The sequence below is a fragment of the Lissotriton helveticus genome, chromosome 2_1 (genome assembly GCF_964261635.1).
Source record: "Lissotriton helveticus chromosome 2_1, aLisHel1.1, whole genome shotgun sequence".
Classification (NCBI taxonomy): Eukaryota; Metazoa; Chordata; class Amphibia; order Caudata; family Salamandridae; genus Lissotriton; species Lissotriton helveticus.
Window position 1 is genome coordinate 627,160,834 of NC_136059.1, and position 24,379 is coordinate 627,185,212.

General features: G+C 40.8%; 1 protein-coding gene across 1 annotated transcript in view; it reads right to left on the bottom strand.

Moving 5' to 3' along the window:
* Positions 1-8,743: 8,743 nt before the first annotated feature.
* Positions 8,744-24,379, bottom strand: part of EDIL3 (EGF like and discoidin domains 3) — a 1,767,398-nt gene continuing 1,751,762 nt past the window's right edge. Inside the window, exon 12 of the mRNA XM_078675331.1 lies at positions 8,744-12,027. Within this exon, the coding sequence (XP_078531457.1) occupies positions 11,878-12,027 (150 nt within the window). The 3' untranslated portion in view covers positions 8,744-11,877. The remainder of the gene's footprint in view (positions 12,028-24,379) is intronic.

Genomic DNA, 24,379 nt, shown 5'->3' on the forward strand with positions numbered 1-24,379 from the left:
GAGTTACCCTGACATGAGGAAATAGCATATTCAAAGTGCTACGCTATATGCAGTATTCATTGATATGAAATTAAAAAGCATTGCAGTAACATATGTCAGTAACCATCAGAAATATACCATCTCTTGTTAAAAATCATCATAGTCCCATTTTCCATGTCAGTTACCCAAGAAATATTGCATCTCGTGATCGTAATTGAGTCCCCGTTCTACCGACTTAAGACGCATAATCCAGGTTGCCTCTGTGCGCCTAAGCCTCAATTCACGGTTGCCACCTCTGACATCCTGGGGGACCGTGTCTATGCCAAAGAATTTTACCACTTTGTTGGCTCTGTCACCTTGACACGAGGCTACATGTAGGGCCACCGGATATTTAGGATCACGGTTAAGTATTGCCCTGACATGTTCCATCATTCTCTCTTTTAGTGGCCTAATAGTGCTCCCTACGTAATACTTCCCACATGTACACTCTATGATATAAATCACAAACTTAGTGGTACAATTGATGTTGTATCTCACAGTGAAGGCCACACCATCAGGACCCATGAATTCGGTAATGCCATGTTTTGCCCATTTACACATACTACAAAATCCACATTTGTAAAAACATAGACTGTGTTGGGTCATCCAAGTTGTTATTTTAGTGTCTCTGGGTACCGTGGGACTCAATTTACTTCTAAGTGTATTACCCCTTCTGAATGTGATTTGAGGTCTGTCTGTAACAAAATTGGTGAGAGCTCTTTCTGACTTCAATAAACCCCAATGTTTGGTCAAGCTTTTCCGTAAGGCGTCATGGAGTGAATTGTAGTCAGTCACCATTCTGATCTGTTCCCTCCCAGAAGTGGTAGGTTTATGTGTAGAGGTAAGAGTATGTGTTCTCTTAACTTTTTTGACTCTTTTCTCGGCTCTCCCAATGATCTTGTTTGAGTAACCTCTATTGTAGAATCTTTCCTTCATGCTAGTTAAACATCTCCTGAACTCTCCATCCGCGCTACAATTTCTTTTTGCCCTTAAGAACTCGCCGAAAGGTATGGCGTTTATTTGGTGAGGGGGATGTGAGCTTGAGGCATGCAAGACTGCATTGCATGCAGTGGATTTCCTGAACAGTCTACTGTGAAGACAGTTTGATGAAACATAGAATTCGATATCCAAAAATTCAATATTCGACTTACTCCAATTCATGGTAAATTGGATTTCCCAGGTATTGTCATTCAGATATTTAAAGAAATCCTGTAAAAGCTCCTCAGAGCCGGACCAGATTAGGATACAGTCGTCAATATACCGACCCCAGAAAATAATGGAGTCGATATATTGTGCACCCTTCTCGCTCCAAATGAGGTCGGATTCCAAAGCCCCCATGAACAAGTTAGCAAACGAGGGTGATATTTTCGAGCCCATGGCCACCCCCTTCTTTTGACAGTACCAATTTTTGTCAAACATAAAAAAGTTATTTTTCAGTATAAGTTCAATCATTGAAGATAACATTACAGTATGTTGCCAAAGTGTGGCAGGTCTGTTATGCAAGAATTTGTTCACTGCCTGTATGCCCAAATCTAGATTAATACTGGTGTACAGTGAAACTACATCCAGCGTGACCAGTAGAGATCCTTCTTGCCACTGGATGTCTGCTAGGGTACTCAGGATGTGTATGCTGTCCTGTATGTAGGAGGGTAGGTTTCTGACCAGAGGGCCCAGGAAGAGATCCACGTATTCCGCCATTCTTTCAGTGGGGCCCCCTATGCCAGAAACAATTGGTCTCCCCGGTGGAAAAGGGAGTTTTTTGTGGACTTTCGGCAGAGTATATAGCCATGGGTAGATTGGTCTAAACACCTTGAGATAAAGATATTCTTCCTCGTTCAGTAACCCAGATTGCTTCCATTTAAGTAATTGTGAGTTGATCTCCAATGTTAAAGGACCAATGGGGTTATATGCCAGATGTTCGTAGCAAGATTCGTCCTGTAATTGCTGGGAGATTTCATAGTGATAATCTACACTATCCATTATCACTACGTTGCCCCCTTTGTCCGCTTCCCTGATAGTGATGGTGTTGTCTTTCATGAGTGTGGCTAGTGCATGTCTTTCCCCATGGGTGAGGTTATCCTTGTATTTAAACATCCTGTCTTTTCGGTGACTATTCAGGCTATCCAAGTCCTCTAATACACGTTTGTGAAAGGTGTCTATTGCATTGCCACCAGGTAGTGTGGGAATCCATTTGGATTTTGATTTTAAACCACTGACAATGCTAAAATCAGATTCTATGTCTAGTTCCTCTAGCAATTGATCCATATCTAGAGGAGAATTCTCCATATCAGTTAATGACAACAGAAGGTGGGTTGTATGCACATCTTTTATTGACAATGAATCAGAAGTACTCTGTACAGGTGTGATTCTCACTTCTCTCTCCCTTTTTTCTGACCCATGGAAATGCTTTTTTAACTTTAGATTTCGAATAAACTTAAAAAGATCAATCTTTAGTTTGCAGATATCTCCAGTCGCGTAAGGGTTAAAGTTCAAGCCCTTACTCAAGAGAGAAATCATATCTGGAGTAAGAATTAGTTTTGAGAGATTGATAACCTGTACACCCTGATTCTCAATGTTTACTGGTTCTTGTTGGCTCCTGATCTCAGTTTCCTTCGATAGTCCTCTGAGCTTGCTGCCCCTACCTCGTCTGGTCTTGGCTCGGGTTGGTTTCTTGGGGGCACGTATCTGTTGCCCTTCCTTATGCGTAAAACCTCTTGAAAAAATGCAGGCATATTTTGTCTGTCTTGATTATCTGAGTCCCCCCCAGTCGTATTGACAGAATTTAAAGAGGCATTACTGGAGGATAAGGAGGCAGGTTCTGAGCTAGTCTTGTTTTTGCTGTTAGTTTTGGAACTATTCGGGATCATAGAGTCATATTTTTTATCAAAAGTGAAAATTCTTCCACGTGTGTAATCCAACTCATCCCTTCTTAGTTGTCGTGCTTTCCTGTTCTTGATATCCGATTGATGTTTCAATAGGATTTCATCCAAAATGGTGTAATTCTTAACTGTTGGTTCGGGCAAATTCAAATCCTTAATTTCTTGTTCTAAAGTTGCTATATCCGCCTGCAATTTGGTTACTTTACGTTCCGAACTAACAATCAATATCTCCATAAGAGTGATGGAGTTATTGGTCAGAGATTCCTCCCATTTTACCATGAGATCCGCATCTAGGTCGTCATAGGTGGGGAATATTTGGCCTCTTAACCCTCTCGGAATTCGTTTTAGTCTTAGGTATTGCTTTAAGGTCACCCCATCCCACCATTTTGAGTTTTCCAATTTCTTAAGTCTTTCCAACTTAAGAAATTTGTCTTTAAGACCCTCTATGCGAGGGGGATTAGAGCTGGTAGAAGCAGATAGAGTGGACATCCCTTTAGCTAAGTTATCAAATAGCTCTTCTGCCACTTTGGTACGATCCATATTGCGGATGGTTGTACTTCCCTATCTAGGAGTGTTCTAGATTATGTGGGATGCGAAAAAGATAATATTGTGGGTGGCGGCTACCCACAACTGACAATTCAGTACAGAGTTAGGAGGTTTTTGATCAGTTGAGCTCGGGGTGCACTGCCCGTTTATACGCACACCAGTACAAAGTTGCTAATTGTTAAGGTGCAAGACGGCGAGTGGAGAAACCCTGAACCACTCAGTTGAGTAGAAAGGAACTACCCCTACACAATAAGCTCTGTTGCCGTTGCACTCAAGACAGTTTATACAATGTTAGGTAACAATATTCAAACAAGATAATGCCAAAGTGACAGAATTATCACAACAAAGAAACTCTCAATGAATCTTGGAGTCTTTAATGCAGTAGACAGCCAGCCGACACGTGTTTCATCGCACTCGCGATTCCTCAGGGCTGAAATTAATAAAAGTTGACAATGGAGCATGTGTCACGCACAGTTCAATTCATACAATAAGACCTGGTTAAATGGTCTTGTATGCTCGGTTATTGCTTCTATTCAGTGAGTGTACAGAAATACATAATCGATTACTAGGTGCCACCCCAACACATCCGTGTCGTAAGTGTGAAAATTAACACTATTATCACTAACCGTGCAGTTTAATAGTGATTTTGTGCATCAATACATAGGTATAGCATAATTGTTATTCTTAGGAGACAGAGTCTCTATTTGAAAAGTGAGCAATCTGTGTACGACTCAGTCATACGTCATGCATAGTGGGACTGTGAACAATGCAGAAACTCTGGACCTAAGAGTGTATACGTAACATACCTAGATGGCTGTGTTCCGGTCAAAAAGGTCTGATTGTTCAACACAAAACAATAAAAAAGGAAAACAACAGGAGAAAACCCATCACTGAGTTTCCTATATCAATTACTGAGGCACAAAAGAGAATACAGTAGCGAGAATGTGAGGCAAATAATTTAAGGCTCACCGCTCAGCTGGTGCTAATTCCAACCCAGCCGGGCCCTTGACCGTAGATACTCCGTTTGAGTGTTCGAGTGTTCGAGTGAAGTACAGTTCTGTAATCAGATTAAGGAATCTGAGTTACATTAAGACAGGTCTGCATCTCATTGTTTCATGAATGCAGCCTAACCCAAAAACTTGTTGTATTCAACACACAGTTACCCGACTTCAAATGAAACAAAAGACAGCGCACTTAGACCTATCATACACCCCACATCTTGTAAGTTCGATGTGCAATGCTCCTACCCCTGATGAAAGCGTCAAAAGATTCACGCATTCTAATACAGAGTGATTCTGCAGCATGTAAGTATAAAATACACTTACATTCGTGGGTCTGTATCAGCAGTCTCAGGCTTGAAAATCATAAAGTGTAATTCCTCTCAATTGTTGCCCACGGCGAGTAGGGTAATTACCATGAATAGATAACGGAGCCATACATGGCAATTCGGGTATACCCTCAACATAGATAACGGAGCCATACATGGTAATTTGAGTATACCTTCACCTATAGGTAAGACTATGGGTGTTCCATACCCCGTATAAATATCCATATGTCGGGGCTTATGGCATCACTAGTAACCATTATTATCCTGAATTTCCCCAGAGTATTACCCTACTCGCCGTGGGCAACAATTGAGAGGAATTACACTTTATGATTTTCAAGCCTGAGACTGCTGATACAGACCCACGAATGTAAGTGTATTTTATACTTACATGCTGCAGAATCACTCTGTATTAGAATGCGTGAATCTTTTGACGCTTTCATCAGGGGTAGGAGCATTGCACATCGAACTTACAAGATGTGGGGTGTATGATAGGTCTAAGTGCGCTGTCTTTTGTTTCATTTGAAGTCGGGTAACTGTGTGTTGAATACAACAAGTTTTTGGGTTAGGCTGCATTCATGAAACAATGAGATGCAGACCTGTCTTAATGTAACTCAGATTCCTTAATCTGATTACAGAACTGTACTTCACTCGTACACTCAAACACTCAAACGGAGTATCTACGGTCAAGGGCCCGGCTGGGTTGGAATTAGCACCAGCTGAGCGGTGAGCCTTAAATTATTTGCCTCACATTCTCGCTACTGTATTCTCTTTTGTGCCTCAGTAATTGATATAGGACACTCAGTGATGGGTTTTCTCCTGTTGTTTTCCTTTTTTATTGTTTTGTGTTGAACAATCAGACCTTTTTGACCGGAACACAGCCATCTAGGTATGTTACGTATACACTCTTAGGTCCAGAGTTTCTGCATTGTTCACAGTCCCACTATGCATGACGTATGACTGAGTCGTACACAGATTGCTCACTTTTCAAATAGAGACTCTGTCTCCTAAGAATAACAATTATGCTATACCTATGTATTGATGCACAAAATCACTATTAAACTGCACGGTTAGTGATAATAGTGTTAATTTTCACACTTACGACACGGATGTGTTGGGGTGGCACCTAGTAATCGATTATGTATTTCTGTACACTCACTGAATAGAAGCAATAACCGAGCATACAAGACCATGTAACCAGGTCTTATTGTATGAATTGAACTGTGCGTGACACATGCTCCATTGTCAACTTTTATTCATTTCAGCCCTGAGGAATCGCGAGTGCGATGAAACACGTGTCGGCTGGCTGTCTACTGCATTAAAGACTCCAAGATTCATTGAGAGTTTCTTTGTTGTGATAATTCTGTCACTTTGTCATTATCTTGTTTGAATATTGTTACCTAACATTGTATAAACTGTCTTGAGTGCAACGGCAACAGAGCTAAATATGTTTATATGCCCTGGGTATAGAGAAATTGCACATTTCACTTTCCCTATTGTAGCAAAGTGCTTACCAAAATCGACTTTGCTGCTAGGAGCACTGGGTATTGAGGATCTACACTAACTTGGCATATTCAGGACCTCTAAAGACTCCCCTAGGAACCCCGGGTGGCGAGGGGGTCCTGTAACTATAAACAGAGGCCTTATAAAATATGTTTTATATGCCCTGGTGATAGAGAAATTTCACATTGCGGTTTCTCCATTGCAAATGCCTGGCCCCATAGGATAACATTGTAATAGTTTATTAATTCATAGCTATCAATAGGAATTAAATAAAATACCATTCAAGGACTTAAGAGAATGGTATTGATAAATCCAACAATATGTTATTGTTGAATTTATCCTAATATACAGAACAGAAGTTAGAAGACTTTCTTGTCTGTAAGCCAAGATTCAGTCTTCCTATGGTCCCACTGATTGGTCAGAGTTAACAGGATGAGCCTGGCTGCTTTGATGAAGTGGTAAGTGGCTCGCCCAGAGAGCAGCTATCTGTTGTAAAGATCTCTGCTAGACAGGAATGCTAGAGCAGGGGGAGTGGTTGTAAATCATGAGCTTCAAAGGAAGAATAGGACAGGTAGTGAATCCCAGCTCCATCTAACCCCCAGCCCCTCTGACCCAGCCAGATGGCAGGCTTCAGACAGGCATTTGCAGATGGCAGGGCAAGGAGAGCTATGGAAATTAGCCATACTGGAGCTTGGTTTAACTAGTTCTTCCTCCTATGCTCGGATTTCAGCTATACTGGATTTTGGAGGAATAGTGCCTAGTGTGAAAAGATTATGCCAGATTTTGGAGGAAATGGTCATGCTCTAGGGGGTTGCCCTGCACCTCCTTGAATAGGAGTGCTCTCCTGCTTGACTCCAGAGAACAACACTGAATACATATGTGAGAGGTACAGAGCCTCTCAGTTCTGCTGCTTGAAACTAAAAGAAGGTGGTTTGCCAAGCTGGAAACATGATTTACTCCATCAGGCCCTGTATACTGACTGACTGCGCCTACTGTATTATCTGGAACTACAGCCCTTTAGATGTACCTTGATTCAAGAGGAATAAAGAGTGAACTCCCTGTAAGCTAAAGGTTAACTGAGCTGGAGTGCATCCAGTGGATTTGTGAGGGTTTTGTCCATGCGCATTATGGGAATTGTGGTCCCAACGTTTCAAGAACAATCTTGGAGATTACAGACCCTTGGATTGTGTTTTGGACACTTTGGACCCTAAAGAGGAACTTCAGGAAGAAATTAAAGAACTTTGGAAAAAAGCTCCATCAGGGAACCGACTCAACTGTGAGCGCTAAGCCACCCACCTTGAGCTGCAAACCGGGCCTGGTTTGCTGGTTCATCCCGTTGAAAACCTCTGTAGGTCTGACATTCAGAGTTTGACTGGGAGCTCCCTGGAAAGCCAGCTGGTAAACCCGCAAAGAATCCAGACTGGTGAAGAGCTTCGAGGGACCCCGCCAGAAAAAGCTCCAGAAAAGTTTCTATGTCAGAAGGTAAAAATCTCGACTGGGCCTACTGTGAGGAGTATCCAAGCAGGGCTCCATTGCAGTCAGCCTGAAACTTTGAATTTGTCCTGGTCAAGTGCAACCAGATGTCTCAGAGTGGCTCTACAGGTTTCTAAGTGCTAGAACGTGCTAAAACTTTAAAAAATCATATCTCTGGTTCCCTACATTGGATTCTTGTTGTTTTGATGTAATTTTGAAGATACAATTATGTCCTTTTAATATAAATTGGTTTGGGATTTTTATTGTGTGTTGTGTCTTAATTATTTCCTGAATTGGTGTTTTTAAATGCTTTACATACCTGTCTCTTAAGTTGAGCCTGCCTGCTCGCAGCCAAGCTACCAAGAGTTGAGCATGGGAATCATTTATTGAAACCTATTCTGAGCCCTAGACTGTTAGTGGCCTTATTGCAAGTGGTAAATGCATATTTACCACTATTAATAACCCACTTGTCCTCATTGTTCTAAGCTGACCCCAAGTTATATTACTGACCTACAATGTACAATGAAGTTATTGTGTGCCAAGCATTGTTCTACAAATCGGATTCTTGTATATGAGTAATTCACAAAAATGTGCGTGACAAAATATTTGCACTTACTATTGTAGAGTTGGCTAAATTATTCTTTGCGAATACTACACTTCTGTTAGCAAATGCGTTGCAAGTTCTCCATGCAGTTGCTATATCTGGCAGCTCATTTCCCAGCTGCTCAATTTCTGTAAAATGAATTTAAAAATAGCACATAACCATTTAATAAATATATAAACACTGAACCACCATGAGCATCTTTCAGCCACTTCTCAACAAAATATAACAAAAAAATAACTTTGCAGCATAATGCATTCACAAAGTAGGCAAACATGTGGACGTCATAAATAAAGTATACTGTTTACCTTAACACATATTCTTTGCTTGTATTTACTGTATTGGATAGAGAGATTTGTGTGTACACGTTTGTTCAGGACATATATTTCAGTAAAACGCTAAGGGTTTTAAAAAGTTTTATTGTAAGTTTGAAGACTAGACAAGGTCATACTGATATTACATCAATCTACATGATTTTGATTATGTACAAAACATTTGAATATTACACAGCTTGAAAGGTTGCACAGGTCAGTGTGTCGGAGATACTTTTGTACTTACTGACACATGGGAAGCCAGCAATAGATATTATATTAAGTATTTCGCTGTAAAGCAGATACATTCCAATAGTACCCTTAGTCTTCAAAACCACACAAAATTCCAAAGCAATCATTCCAAAAGAGAAAGTCAATCGGAACCAGGTTTTATGACAAGCCCTTAAATAGATTACAGCTAAAACGAAGCCTTGTGCCTTTTCTTTTCCCCTCGGGCTATAAAAATAGCATGTACCAAATAACAATACCGAAGTTGAAGCATCTTACAAATAGTTACCCGACAAGGGAGAAATTGAATTGGGAGAATCGCCATATTTCATGTTTATTATTACCAATTCATTGAATAAAGAGTTATGGTCTCTTATAGAAGACCCATTGATTTCAGTGGAAATGACCACTTGGATCGATATTGTGTTGTCATTTTATCGACTTGCATTTCTGTGCGCCTTCTGAAAAGTTTTATGGCAAAAAATGTGCAAATGATGTCATCAAGTGTAACTGATGCCACTTTTGAAAATAACTTCTGACTAGTAGAACAAACACATAGGACAAACGTAAGGTGTAATTTAGATCACGTGGAAACTTGGTTGAATGGGGGGGGTAGGGATAAATTAGGCCTTCTGCATATGACGTCACAGTTGACGCCATTGTGTTTCTTAGGGGTTTATGTCCACGTATCATGTTAAATGAATGTGTCACTGCTTCAAAAACTAGAAAAATAGAATGTGTTCAATTTCTTAAGAATGCGTCAGTCTTTTGGAGAATAGGCACACCTTTTCAACGAGCGGAAAGCGATTGCTACATAGCAAAAAACAAGGAAAATGTGCGAGAGGGACTCTGCTGCATTTAACATAATACTAAAAAAAGGCAACAATTAAAGATAAATAACATAAAGCAATTTTAAAGGAAAATTCCAACGTTAAACATTCAATGCATTACCTACAAACCACTTGGTAAGAGCCTAAAGTGCAAAACATGGTTGCCTCTGCGAACCACCGCTCCCCCCAATCCCATTTTAACCAAAAGGAGTATTTGCTCTTTGTTGGAGTCGTTTGTTGATTGACTTTCTCCTTGTCTTTGATCCGTACAATTCAACACCAGTTCAGACACAGTACACATTCTTATGGAATACTGTTAACACAGTTATACATACAAGACATTAACAGTCTAGTGGCATTGTTTATGGAATACAAAGTAAAACAAAGCAAGGGAGTGGTATACAAGATTTCAAGCATTGCAATCTGTGTGTGCATTACCTTAATTGGACCCTTGATGACATTTGATAAAATTCCACCGTATCAGCTAAAATATCTGGCCAAATAAATCTTTGAAGGGCACAGGTAGTTTTAATTCATATGTCCCCCCTGCCCACTTATCAATACATACAGTATGTGTTGTGAGTCCAGTATCACACTGCGGCCTCCAGCTGTCAAAATGTCTTTGACGTTAAATCATTTAGTTGCATTTTGGCTTCCTGACAGCATATTGTCGTTCAGCTCCCACCCATTTTGTATCAAATTGGACAGAAACAAAATGTGACAATGCACGGTTGGACTGGTACATTTTCTACCCAGGATGTCATGCTTATAAACAAAGCCTCAATGATAAAGATCAGACACCTGCTCGTAAAAATATTAACAAATATAAACATCTCTGCATTGTGCTTCAACTTCCTGTGTCAGCATATCAGGAGAGTTAAATACTGAAATTTAAAAAAGAATGAAGCATAAGTGGTCATTGGTGACCTATTGAAGTGTTTGATTTTTTTTAAATAATGACAAAGTTCATGGTAATAATAGAAAGTAGAACTGTGGTCACATGATGAGCGCAACTTCTGATCTTTAGTAACACTAAACATTTAATACAGCTCCTGGACTTAATTGCCAGCTTAAGTAAATTTACATATACTTTAAATTTCTTCATGCTCCTCTAACATAAGCATTCATCTTCTTCTGTTATTGTTCAAATCATTTCATTGCAATTGCTTTATATATCTTGGTAAGATGTATGTATTTCAAAATGCCCCAGTGTCTATTCTAAGGCTTCAATGTGTGTTTTTTGTCATTTATTAAATTCTGGTCCATTGGGGCACTAATTCAATAGTTGTTTGTCCTCTGCACATTTTCTAATTACCTTTGCGGATTTGTGAGAGACAACATAAAATCATAAATTGAAAAGCTTAAATAGTTTATTCACAGGTGTACATTAAAAGGTAATGGAGCTTTCGACCAGGTTTTGAAGGCAGATCTGCCTTAAGTTTCTCAAATGTTAAGATGAGACTATGTGATGTAATATATTATGTGCACCAAGGGAGTAATTAGAGCCGTAGTATAAACTGTGATCAGACAAACATAAATTGTCAGGAGGGCATGCAGAAGAGAATCGAACACAGGTGCAGCACTCACCCCAGAGGATCTGGTGCTTTATAAAGGCTGAAAAGTAGTTTGTAATACAGATAAAATACAGAGAGGGTGTCTTCCAAAATGCGAGTTATGGTTATTGACAATGTGTTAATAGGCACAAGGGAAACAATTAAGATAATGCAGTCATCCCAGAGAAAACTTATTGCTAAAGCTGCAGTATCACTTGTAACAAGTAAAATTCCAGTGTGAATTTCAAAACATGTATCAGGCTACCTTCCCCATATGCTGTAAAGCGAGCTTTGCCATGCCAAATTTCCCTTCCTTGTAAAAATGATGCTGCTCTTCTTCTCTACCACATTTCCACCAGTGTGAACAACTGAGAAGAAAACTAGACAGGTAATTCCACAGTAAAGGGACAATACTGTAACATATTTAAAGGACACGATCTGATGGGGTCATTTATAGGGCAGGCACAGACCACTTTTTATAAAACAGTTATCTGCCTACCATAAAGTGAGCACTTGTTCAAAAAACCATTCCATTTCCTAAAGATTTTGCACAGTTCATTCTATGGGAAGTTTAGCAATATCAAGAGGTGGTCGTTATGTGTTGGTCCAGATCAGTCCTCTTCAGTGCAACCCAAAAGCTCTGCCCGCAAAGTAATCCTTCCATACCAGGACCAAGGTAGGATCCTGATGTACCGTGCATAAAGTGGAGGATCAATAACATTCTTTCTGTGTGTGTCGTTGTCAAAGTTACCCTGAAATACCTTTGGAAAAAAGAAAACAATTGTTATTGTCTGAGTTCTAAATATTAAATAACAGTAAATATTATTGTCAAGGTTTAACAAAATGTATCTCCATAAACATTGATGTGCATTTTATTTTTCTCACAAGAATTAGTCTTGGCTCATGCGTACAATAAATTGAACAGTATCAACAAATTTATTTTCAATATGGCTTGGAAAATATTGTCAACAACAACAGCACAAAAGTTGTGCTTTATCCAGTTCCATACGCTTTCATTGTCCTTTTCAGGTTACAGTCATGTGAAATGTTACTACTAAAAGGCTATCTCATGCAACTAATGCCATTTTTGATTTGCTGTACAATTTTCAATGCCAAGTAGAACATTCTGTTATTTGCTGCATATAAACAGTTTTCTATTTTTTATGTAATCCCTTTATGACGTCGCTCAAGATTTGTGATGTTTATACTTTGAAATCATTTCTTGTAACGAAAGTGGAAAACATGACCTCAAACATCCTTTCCTTTGCTAACATATTTTATTCATTTGTCAACTTTGTTGAAAGTGCCTCTGTGATGTTAAGACAAAAGAGAGGTACATTGAGACAAAAAGTCCTATTTGAAATCCATTCACTCGACACAAACGTGCTTTTATGAAACACAATGCGAAAGCATAATAGCTCTAAAAGAACAGGAGCATATTTTTGGATCAACGTAAAATGTATAATCCATCCGGATTTTTTTGTAATTTTAGTCTGAAATAAATATGTCATTTTTAATATACATGACAGACTACAAGAAAATGACAATGTTCAGTATAATTCGCAATAATTTTAAGATTAAACCCTTGTGTGTACACCTAGACGTGTTGGGGTTACTCTTGAAGCAATGGAGTGCTAATCATGCTGTGTTGTGAGGAATGTGGTGGAATCTAAGGAACACATTTGCATTATGTTTTCATCGCGAAAGTGTTGAAAATATGACGGCACATATGTTCCAATTAACACTTTGCGAATTTCTATCAGTGCTAGGGGGTTTTCCACTGACATCAGTGCATTGGGCTATACCTGGTCCCCTTTCTCTGTATCTATAACAAAACAATGTGTGATATAGCTATGTTAATAGTGGTGATCCCTTAACTTCAAAACTCGATAAAAGCTTGGGGATTTCAAAAACATTTTCCCCATGGAATAGTTTACAGTAAATATCATTGAGTTGCATTTTCTATTCCACAGCTCTAGAAATACCAAAACAACCCCCTGTATCTCAAGCACAATTATAACAAGCATTGGCATAGCCAATAGGTCTCGCTTTTGGAACCTTATAAGTATTTAGTTTTGCAGCACAATATCCTTGGTGCAACAACATCAGATGTGGAGAAGTGTGGCTCAGGGGTTAGAGGCAGCAGACCCGGGAGCTGAGATCAGTCCTGGACCAGGGTTCAATTCCCCGCCTCGGTGGGGTCTTGGGCTACAAAAATTCCACGGACTCGATAATTCTCGCCCCGGTGCCTCCTCGACTCACGGGTTCACACTCTGCGACTCTGGGCAATAGCTTGCTTAATCTCCACAACGGCCCCTCGCGGCGGGATGCCTGACTTTCACCTTGTGGATACCCTGCTATCTCACAGGGGAATACCAGGAAGGGTTCCCTAAGCAAGTGCCGGGAAACCCACTGCGGGTAGCTGTGCGCTATATAAGCTCAACTACATTTACATGTTGCATGGCTAAACCTTGTACCTTATAAGTGTTTAGCCATGCAACAGTTGATGTTGTTGCACCAAGGATATTGTGCTGCTTAACTAAATACTTATAAGGTCCTAAAAGCGAGACCTATTGGCTATGCCAATGCTTGTTTTAACAATGGGACAACTACTGTTTCCTTAAAGGAAAGGGGGGCCACGACCTGACTTAAGGATAGGTTAAGCAAAGTGATCAATGGCTCAGGGAGATCTGAAAAGATAATTTTATATTTGAGGGTGTGTAAATATCATTAGGAGAGAAAAATGTCACCTTGGTCACCAACTTCAGACAATATCTTTGGTGATTGCTGGGAATGCTGTATAAGTTTTATTGGGTTTGTGTCTTCCAGTGGGGTAGCACTAGTGAGAGGGCTAGGGGTAAAACGATCTTTTATCATCTGGATTTTCTCTATGAAACAGAATTCAAGTCCTCACACGCACTTTGAGAAGGTACCACCTGGGCATTTGAATGGTCTGTTTTAGAGAGTTCATTTAAAATGTCAAATATTATGTTTATTTTATTTTCAGTTTTTTACAAAGAAGTAGATAGATTTGATCTCCCATATCAGTTTCTTATAGGCTTTACGCTGCATAATAAAGTTTTCCTATTTTCTGTCAAATATGCTTTACGCCATTTACGCTCCAATTGGCACAACTTGAGTTTAGCTTTCTTTAAGTCATCTGAATACCCTTTTGATTCTTCATGGCAGTAGACTGATTTAGTTTGGTGCATTGGAGCTTGCATATCGCTGGTTTCTCTGAGGCAGTTAGTAATTGACTAATAAGAATCGTTTAGGCTCTCGCTACAGGAGGGTTGGGATTGTGCCAAAAAAGTTACAAAAAGTGTTAAGATTATCATGCTTCCAATTTTAGAGGAAGTACCAGGATTATGTTGTGGATATCAAATGTAATTAGATGGTGGTGCAACCAAGTACACAGGGTGACTGTGAGATCGAGGATGGTCAGATTCAACGACCAGACCTGATCTACTGTATGGCTCTTGATGTGTGTGGCTGTAAATACCTGCTATTCAAAGTTCAGCCTTTTAAGAAAGTTAGTAAAATCAGAGGAGATAGGGCCACCATTTTCCTCGCTGTCCCACAGGTTAAAGTCTCCAAAAAGTAATGTTTTTGCCTAATTAATTGCTAAAACATCAGTTAGATGTGAACAGAACTGGGACATATGTCCTGGGGCACGTTGACACAGCCTGGCTTGCTTTCCACTATGTAGCGTAACCTTGGGGACAGGACTAGCGGCTGGAGCCCTTGGATGCTGTTTTGATGTATTTTTGAACTAACAAACCAGTTGATATCATAACCCTATGCTATATAATATCATTATGTTATGTCCTTTGGCCCACTCGCAACGAATTAACCTGACCGCTTTGTCTGATTCTCTTTCTTGCTCTCGACCAGCACCGTCCATGGAGATTGAGGCGGCTGTTGATGCATTCAATCTTTGGGTTGCGAACGGTTCTGCTGCCTCACAAATGCGGGATGCATTCGCCGGATGCGGTCGAGACCCTCACAGCCATGGTTTACTCATGCCTTGCGAGAACAGAAGCTGGAATGTAAGAAACTGGAGCGCGTCTGGAGGCAAGCCTACCTGCCGGCCGCTAAAAAGAACTTACGTACTGCTCAAAAGAATTACTATGCTGCGATTAAGGCAGCTAAAAGTAGGTACTATTCGGAGAGAATCACGAAAGCAGACAATAATAGTAAAGAGATTTTCTCGATAGTCCAGAATTTTCTATCGCCATGTGCTGCTCAACCCCTGCTTCCCCCTTCTGTCCAATGGTGTGAAGAACTTTCCTTCTTTTTTACTGATAAAATTAAGAAAATCCAACTGGACTTAGAAGCTGTTCAGAGAACTTCTCAGACCCTACCTGCTTTACCGCTACTGGAGAGTCACAAATTGGAGGCCCAGTTTGTTGCTTTCTCGCCTGCTTCTGAATCTGACATACGGGCAGTCCTGGCTGCCTTAAAGTCGGGGTCACCCTCAGACCCATGTCCTGCTAGGGTTCTGGGAGGGATAACGGAAACCATTAACCAGGAGGTGACACAGATTATTAATCTTTCTCTATCCTCAGCTACTGTCCCGGGCAGCTGGAAGCAAGCGAAATTGCTACCACTTCTTAAAAAGGTTGGACTGGACCCAACAGCGCCGTCGAGCTACCGGCCCATCTCATTGCTGCCAGCTTTGGCAAAAGTGTGTGAGAAGGTGGTATTTAGACAGCTTGATAGTTTCATCGAGTCCTCCCAAGCGCTACATCCAGCACAGTCAGGGTTCAGAGCCGCCTATAGTACCGAGACGGCACTGGTCGAGGTCTCGGAGGCGGTTCGGGAGTGCCTGGACGGGGGTGGCAGAGCGGTCTTGATTTTATTGGACCTCTCTGCCGCATTCGATACGGTGCTCCACTCACTGCTCCTTGCGAGACTAGAGGCCGTTGGTATCTCGGGGCCTGCCCTTGACTGGATAACATCATTCCTGAGTAATAGGACACAGCAGGTCTGGATGCCTCCTTACACCTCCTCGCCGAAGAGACTGACGACAGGGGTCCCGCAGGGGTCTACTTTAAGCCCCTTACTCTTCAATGTATATATGACTCCCCTACTTTATCTGGCGGAACAGCTGGGAGCCAAAATAATGGCCTATGCGGATGATACGCAGCTGCTTTTCACCTGGCCTAAGGGTATCTTTGATCCATCTACCGTACGGCTCTGCCTGTCAGCGGTCTTTCGGTGGCTTGCACAGATCCAACTTAAGTGCAATGAGGACAAATCCGAGGTCCTTCTCTTTGGTTCCTTCCCTGACAACTTTAAGGACCAGATATGGCCCTCGGACCTGCCTTGCCCTAACTCAGTGGGAGGTCCAGCCAAGAATTTGGGGGTCTGGTTTGGACAGGACCTTAAATTCTTGGACCACATCAAAAAACTGACTGGCATTTGCTTCGCCACTCTTAAAACTTTGAGAAGATTTTTCCCTCTTCTCCCTAGAGTAGCCAAAGAGACTGTATTACGAGCCCTGATTTTGTCTCGGCTCGACTATGCAAACGCACTATTTAGTGGCTTGCCTGACTACATGGTACACCGCTTGCAGGTGATCCAAAATGCGGCGGTTCGTCTGCTATTCTCGCTACCTAGGAGATCCAGTGTGCGGAGCCATATACGAAGCCTTCACTGGCTTCCAGTGCCGCATCGAATTCTTTTTAAGGTTCTGGTTCTGGCATTTCGAGCGGTCCATTGTCTTGGACCGGTTTATCTGCAGAAACGGTTCTCATTCTATACCCCAAACCGTGCACTGCTATCTGCCAACCAATGTCAAATGGCCCTGCCTAGATACAAATATGCCAGACTGGGAGGCCAGTCCATTGCAGTTAAAGCTGCCAGAGCCTGGAATGCACTTCCTCTGTACCTTAGAGCCTCTCCGACCATCTCTGTTTTTAAGAAGGGGTTAAAAACCCATTTGTTTAATGCCCCTCTCTAGTTGGGTTGGTTATGCTATGTTCTGACACTCTCCTTGTCTAAAACTCACCGCGCCAGGATACTCTGTAGTAGCAGAGCGCGATACAAAAGATTTAATAACATAACATATAATCTTTGCACTCATCATCAAGTATCTTTATTTGATTCAAAGAATCATAAAAGAAAAAGCAAAGTCATACAATATTTAAATACTTCCAGACCATTAAATATGTTCACAGTTATTTTATTTTATTTATAGTGCGATCAAATCAGTGCAAGAAAGAACACATTCATTAAGTCCATTATAGTAATATTCACAGTTATAGGTGACCAATTCATGGAACATAACGTTTGTGCAAATGCGCAGAATCCGGACAAAGGTGCAATCGCCGTTAAAATGTAGAATGCAATTCAATATATAAAATACAGTACTTTTTTACCAAAATGATTTTCCCAGAGTTACTGGGAATACGTTTCATAATAAAATATTAAATAAAAAAATAAAAATAAAATCAAATAAAATCATAAAATAATAAAAATTAAAAATAATCAACTATGAAAAAGGTACATGCTTAATATTCTCAAATCCACTGTAACAAAATCCTAATTAAAATTTCAAACACTTCTTCATTCTAGTATAATTAGCGCCCAATAACAATCTCGAAACTCCAAAAACAACAAGCTGGGTATTATCTGTTTTTAAAATGCGTAACATGTCCATATATCTTCTCACACCCATTTTCCTCCCAAACGGTGCAATCCATTTCTGTCTGGTTTTCATATAGGTGGGGCAAAATAGAAGAACGTGTGCTATACTTTCCTTTGTAGACAGCTGACACATTATACACTTGCTATCTTCCTCCCTATTGCAAGGCATTCCCCACTTGGCTGTAAAAGATCTAACACGAAGAGTCCCATACCTAAATTTAAATACAATATTTTTGCGAGTTGAGGTTCTATTTGATCGAGAAAGACCTCAAAACAAGGGGCGGGTTTAACCATCAGATAATCATTCATGAGTGGGCCAGCTCTGCTATTCTGTGCTACTTATAATACAGCCTGGCTCCAATAAATCCTCTTAAATTCATTTCTTGAATTGAGGGTCAATTTTTCTGGGTGGAGCCAGAACTCGCTGAGCCCCAGGTCTGTTAGCCATCTACGTATGTTGATCAACCAAGGGAAGGTTACATGTATGTCTAGTGCAATGAGTTCTTTTAGTGCCTGCCTATAAGCAAAACGTTTGTCAGTAGCCCATAACCTGATCCAGTATAACAGGGTCATCAAAACTGCCCTGTCCTCAATACGTTTTAACCCCAGATCATATATATATGGAATCACCGGGGTACTTTGGGGCAAGGGGATCATTGCTCTTAAAACCCTATTTTCTCCCGTAGTAATTGAGGACGTTTCCACGCCAATACTCTTTGCGCTCACTTCCTGCCAATACTGTCAGATTATATCTACACTTCTAGTTTAAATTGCAAATCTTTCGTACACAAGATTGTAATGATTTTTTTTTGTTTTTAGACTCATGTATGTGTTTTGTATCTTATATGTATTCCATATAATCTGAAGTACTTATGTAATGTACCTGGTTCTGTTGTAAAGCGCTCTGACACCTTTTGTAAAGTATGCTATATAAAAATGCATATATAAAATACATAGGTATACATATTAGAGAAGATATAGGCAAATCTAATTTAATACAAAAATTCTCTACCATCGGAAAAGGTAAGTGGTAAGTTTGATGAAAGAGATGCTTTCACTCCTCCACCTTTTTCTCCCAAAAGGTCTAATGAGATTCAATAGATAATAGTCATCTGGAAGTGCTGCTAAAATATCTGGTGTGTAATCCTTTGGTAGCCAGATTTGCTTTAAAAGTTGTATGTCCAGGGATTCTGATTCGAGAAGATGGTAAATTTCAAGTTGATATTTAACTAATGAACGTGTGGTAATGTAGGCAATATTTAGGTCCTTTACAATAGATAGGGACATGAACCATGGGCCATTTTCCACAGCACCTATCTGCAACTTCTCTGACTAAGAGGAGGTAAACTGTTTCGGTTTTTTAACCGCTGGGTCAAGTTAGCGCTATATAAAAATGCATAAATAAATAATGTGGAGATATAAGCAAAAAATAGGCCTTAGTGGTTGGTCCCGGACTGGCACAGAGGGGCTCGCTTCAGGAACTCAAGCAGCTGTCCAGCTACTGCCAGGATTAAAGGGCCGGGAGCGCTAACAGACTCCGTCCACACTACAAACCAATTGGCCGCCCCCAGCCAATCAGAATCTGGCTCACCGCGTTAGAAACGCGTGAAAAAGTTATAACTTTAAAAATCAATTTCCCGCCATGAAAAGCAAATAACTTTAAAAATCAAATTTCCGCCATAAGAAAGAAAAGATTGTAGAAAATGTGCAAAGAGCACTTTAAAGTGCACGGATCAGATAAAATACAGCAGAATTGCCATAATCACTGTGCTGGCAAAAGCCTGCGCATCCGTGCTTTTACTAGGTTTAAATGGCAGGGAGCTCTAACAGACTCCGCTCACACTACAACCCGATTGGCTGCCCCCAGTCAATCAGAATCTGGCTCACTAATGAATAAACGTGTGAAAAAGAAATAACTTTAACAATCCAATTCTCCTCTTAAGAAAGAAGAGATTTTGGAAAATGTGCAAAGTACACTTAAAAGTGTATGGTACCGGTACAATTCGGCGGAATTGCTAAAATCACAGCATCGCCAAAAATTCCTGCGCATCAGTGTTGCCAACTGGTTTAAGGGGTCGGGAGCTCTAATAGACTCCTCCCACACTACACCAGATTGGCCGCCCCGGTCAATCAGAATCTGGTTCAGCGCCAAAGAAACAAGTGAAAAAGGAACTTTAACATTAAAATTCCCCCCTTAAGGAAGAACAGATTATGCAAAATGTTGAAAGGATACTTAAAAGTGCATGGAGCAGGTAAAAAAACAGCAGTATTGCTAATATCACAGTGCCGCAAAAAGCCTGTGCATACGCGCTGACACCACATTTAAAGAGCCAGTAGCCCACAATAGAACCTGAATGGCTGCCCTCCAGCCAATCAGAATCTGGCTCAGCGCGAAAGGAAGTAAGAAAAAGGAAAAACTGTAAACATCAAATTCCTGCCTTAAGAAAGAAAAAATGGTGCAAAATGTGCAAAGAGAACTAAAAGTGTGTGGGGCAGGTATCATAATACAGCGGAGTTGCTAATATCACTGTGCCACCAAAAGCTGCATCCGTGCTGCCACCAAGTTTCAAGAGCCGGGAAGTCCAAAAAACTCCGCCCACACTACAACTTGATTGGCTGGCCTTCAGCCAATCAGAATCTGTGCGATAGAAACACTCAAACAAGCATTGGCCGCACGGCCGTAAAAGTAACGCCGCACGGCCGTGACAGAGATCGTGATCACGGTGAAAGCGAAAGTGATCGCGATCGCGATGACGCTCTCTGTGCTCGCAAAAATGAAATTAAAAAAATGCGAGTTGTGCATGCACGCTCGCGACGTGAAAAAGTGCTGTGCACGTCGCGGGCGCTTGTGCGCGTAATAGAAAGCTGGTGGCCGGCAAGGTAGCACTTTTGAAGCAGCTACTAAATGTCTCGCCAGAGCAGCGCATGTGCTGGCTCAGACGAGACCTAAAAATATAATTATGATGAGTCCATTTCAGTTTGTGTATGGCTTACTTGGAAAATTTATTCTAAGTATTTTCTGGCATTTGACTTCCTGCATCCCAGATTTCGAGTCTTTATGCACCATAATTTGAGTGCCTGCTCTATCAATTTTAAGCCGAGAAGCAAGTTGTAATCTATTCAATATGGCAGTTAAAGGTGGACTTTATCATGTACTGCAAAATGATGCAACCATGTAAGTCAATTATTGATTAAATCAGAAGTGTTTTTTCATGTATAGCTCACAGAATCATAGCTGTGTATGCTATGATGATTTTTGAGAAATTACAAAAGGAATAACCCTTGGAGGTCTATTATCGTCAAAATGTATTTAATCAGTTACTCAGATACGTGTTCCTCCACAGAGAATACTTGAGCCAGACACCCCTATCACCATTCAAAAAAGATCAACATTTTTCCTTTTGTCTGCAGATTGCATAATTTACTTTGAGATTAATCCTAGGTTCTACCTCATAACCACAGATTCTCCAAATCTTCAGATGGGAAGCTAGTTGTAGCATATTGACCGATAATTATTTTAGTTGTGTTGCACAGGCCAGTTTTAGTTAGAAATGATGAAGATGAAGGCCATTTGGTACACTCCCAAATGAGTGAGGTCGAAATCCCTACTTCTGACTGTAACAGGTTTGCATTCTGCAGTCCCATAGAATGTATTGCAATTAGATAGAGGTACAAGACCAGGCTATCTAATCCTTGTTCAGTTTAGATGAGAATTAATTTACATAAGCTAATCTACTGTGATATTTCATTTTTGAGTGCCAAATTGAAAGAAACATTGTGTTCCTATTTTGGAATTTAACAAAGCATCTAGGAGATAATGAGATGTTATTTTATCATTCAGTTGACATAGAGAGGGTTCACTAAAGATATTGTCACTTTTGACTGATAGTGCCCCAAACGATTTGCCTTAACCCCTCCTGTTTTCTGAACTTGTTTTTATTGGATTTTAGGACTATACACACACAATACCACTGCTAACCAGAACAAAATTGATTGTGCTCACTCCTCTAAAAAGGGTAAAATTGGCTAACATCTAATTGGCATATCTAATTTAATTATAAGTTTCTAGAAAAGTGGTACAACGTGTACCCAGGGCCTTTAGAATAAATGCTACTAGTGGACCTGCAACACGTATTGAACCATCCACTAAAGTAGTCCTTTAAAACTTGTTTCAGGTGTGCCATTGCAAACTGTGTGTGCATTTGTAAAATGCCACTAAACCTGGAAAAGTTTACCTTTTACCAGGCCTACACCTTGATTTGTGATACATATAAGTCACCCCTAGGATAGGCTCTAGCCAGTTTATATGACAGGGTGCATTGTAATTAAAAAGTTGGACATGCACTTTTAAGTTGTACATGCCCTGGTAGTGAAACATTTTTAAATTCCTTTTTCACTATTGCAAGGCCTACCTCTCATAGGATGCAATTGGTTTACCTTATTACATTTAATAAATGATAACTTTTGTGGGGGAGCAGGTAAGAATGCCATATATGGTGTCTGGGGAATAGTAATTTAAAACCCACTTTTTAAGGTTTATATTTTCTTTCCCTAACCATTAAGTGCATGCGGACTATTTCCTGGGTCACATGACTAGGTGTAGTTGGCAGTTAGCCTTTGTGTATTCCCCCCAGATCGTATCAGAAAAGAGGGCCTTGATGTTGGGAAGATGGACTATCCTGACTTAATGACGGGGGAGCTCTCACCATTCACACTTGCACTTCAAAGCTATTGTCTCAGCTCACACATAAAGAACTTCACCCTAGTCTATTTTGACTGCAGCAAGCTGGGACCAGGGCAGCGAAGCAAGAAACTCCAAATACCTCTGTGGGTGAGAAAACTCCAGAAGCTTATCCCATTACAAAGCCAGAATCAGGTATAAAAGTAGGACCCCCAGATGTACTCTTCAGATCACTTCTGAACCTATGACTCAGAAAAAGGACTGCTCTGCAGCCCTGCTGCTGGAAGGACTATATACTGCAAAATGAACTGCCCTGCTGCCTGAGGAAAACTAGCTATAGAGACATAACAACCTCCAGAGATCTGCCTGCTCTGCATCTGCCCAGCTGTGCAGTTCAACTGAAACTGCCCGTGTCCTGCTTCTGGCCTCTGCTGGAATGAGTCCTGATCCCCATGAGGTGCCTCTCAGGTCCTACACCCTTGGCTGTCAGCAGAGTGTACTCCTCCTGGCCCAAATGTGGGTTTCCTCAGGACCTAGGCATGTGACGCAGTGCAACACAGGACCTCGCTACACAGCTCTTGCAGCTCTTCATTGGAGCTGATGCAGTGCAATGCTACTCAATGCAGGACCTCGCATCGCAGCCCTCCAAGCTCCAAATCGAAACTAAAACAGTGCAATGTATCTCGATTCTGGACTTCAAACTCCAGCACGCACCGCTCATCAGAATTGACACAGCATGACGCAACCTGATGCAGGACCTCTCATTGCAGTCCTCGCAGCTACTCATCAGAACCAACACAGTGCATCTCAACACTTTGCATCAAGGACATAAGGTACACTTCTCAGTTTGACTAACCTGGTCCCTGTATCTAGCCCACATTCCATAGCGGTCAGCCTGAATTTTTGACTTTGTCCCAGTCTGGCGACCAGATAGTATGCTTACCTTAAAACTTAGAAACTGCATATTTCTTGCTCTGCTGATTGGATTTTTGTCATCTTGGCGTCAAATCATTTATTAACTTTTACTCATTTTTTCTAAATTGGAGTGGGATTTCTCTAGTGTTGTGTTTTTAAGTTTTTTCTGTTTGTGTGCTGCATAACTACTTAACACAGAGTGCCTCTAAATTAAACTAAATTAAGCCTGGCTGTTTTTGTGCCAAGCTAATAGAAGGTTAAGCACAGGGTAATTTAGGGACTATTGGTGGTTCACCCTGACAATGATTGTTACTGTTGCTTGAGAATGGCTCTCACCCACATCAACCAACAAACCCATTTCTCACATTGATCAACTGACTTACTGACATCACACCTATTGGTAAGAGCAAAGGGACGCTGTCTGTTCATATTATTGGACATTGATTGCCTTGTAGCATTAGCAATATTTCATACAGATTTTGAAGAGCTGTTTTAGGGCAAGATCAAATGGAATCAGAAAGGGATAATTACATCGTGCCTCTCTGCGAATAAAAGCCCTAAATGATGTCTGCTGTTTATGTAAAATGTCGCGTTTGAGGTTTAAAGGGCAGCAGTGTAGTATCAAAGAGACATTAGAGCAGTAAATTGCTGCTAACTAACTGGGAGAGGACTTGGGCCTGTAATTTTTCCAAAGCTGGTTTCCAGGAGAACGTGTTCATGTTCTTTAGGAGGGTCAGGATGTACCATGCTGTGTCACTCACGTTGTTATGTGTTTTTCAAAAAGTCACTGTTAAGGGTGCCTATGAGTGATTTTGCATTTGGAGTCAGCTATGAATGTGTGTCCCGATCGATTTTAGAGAGGTATG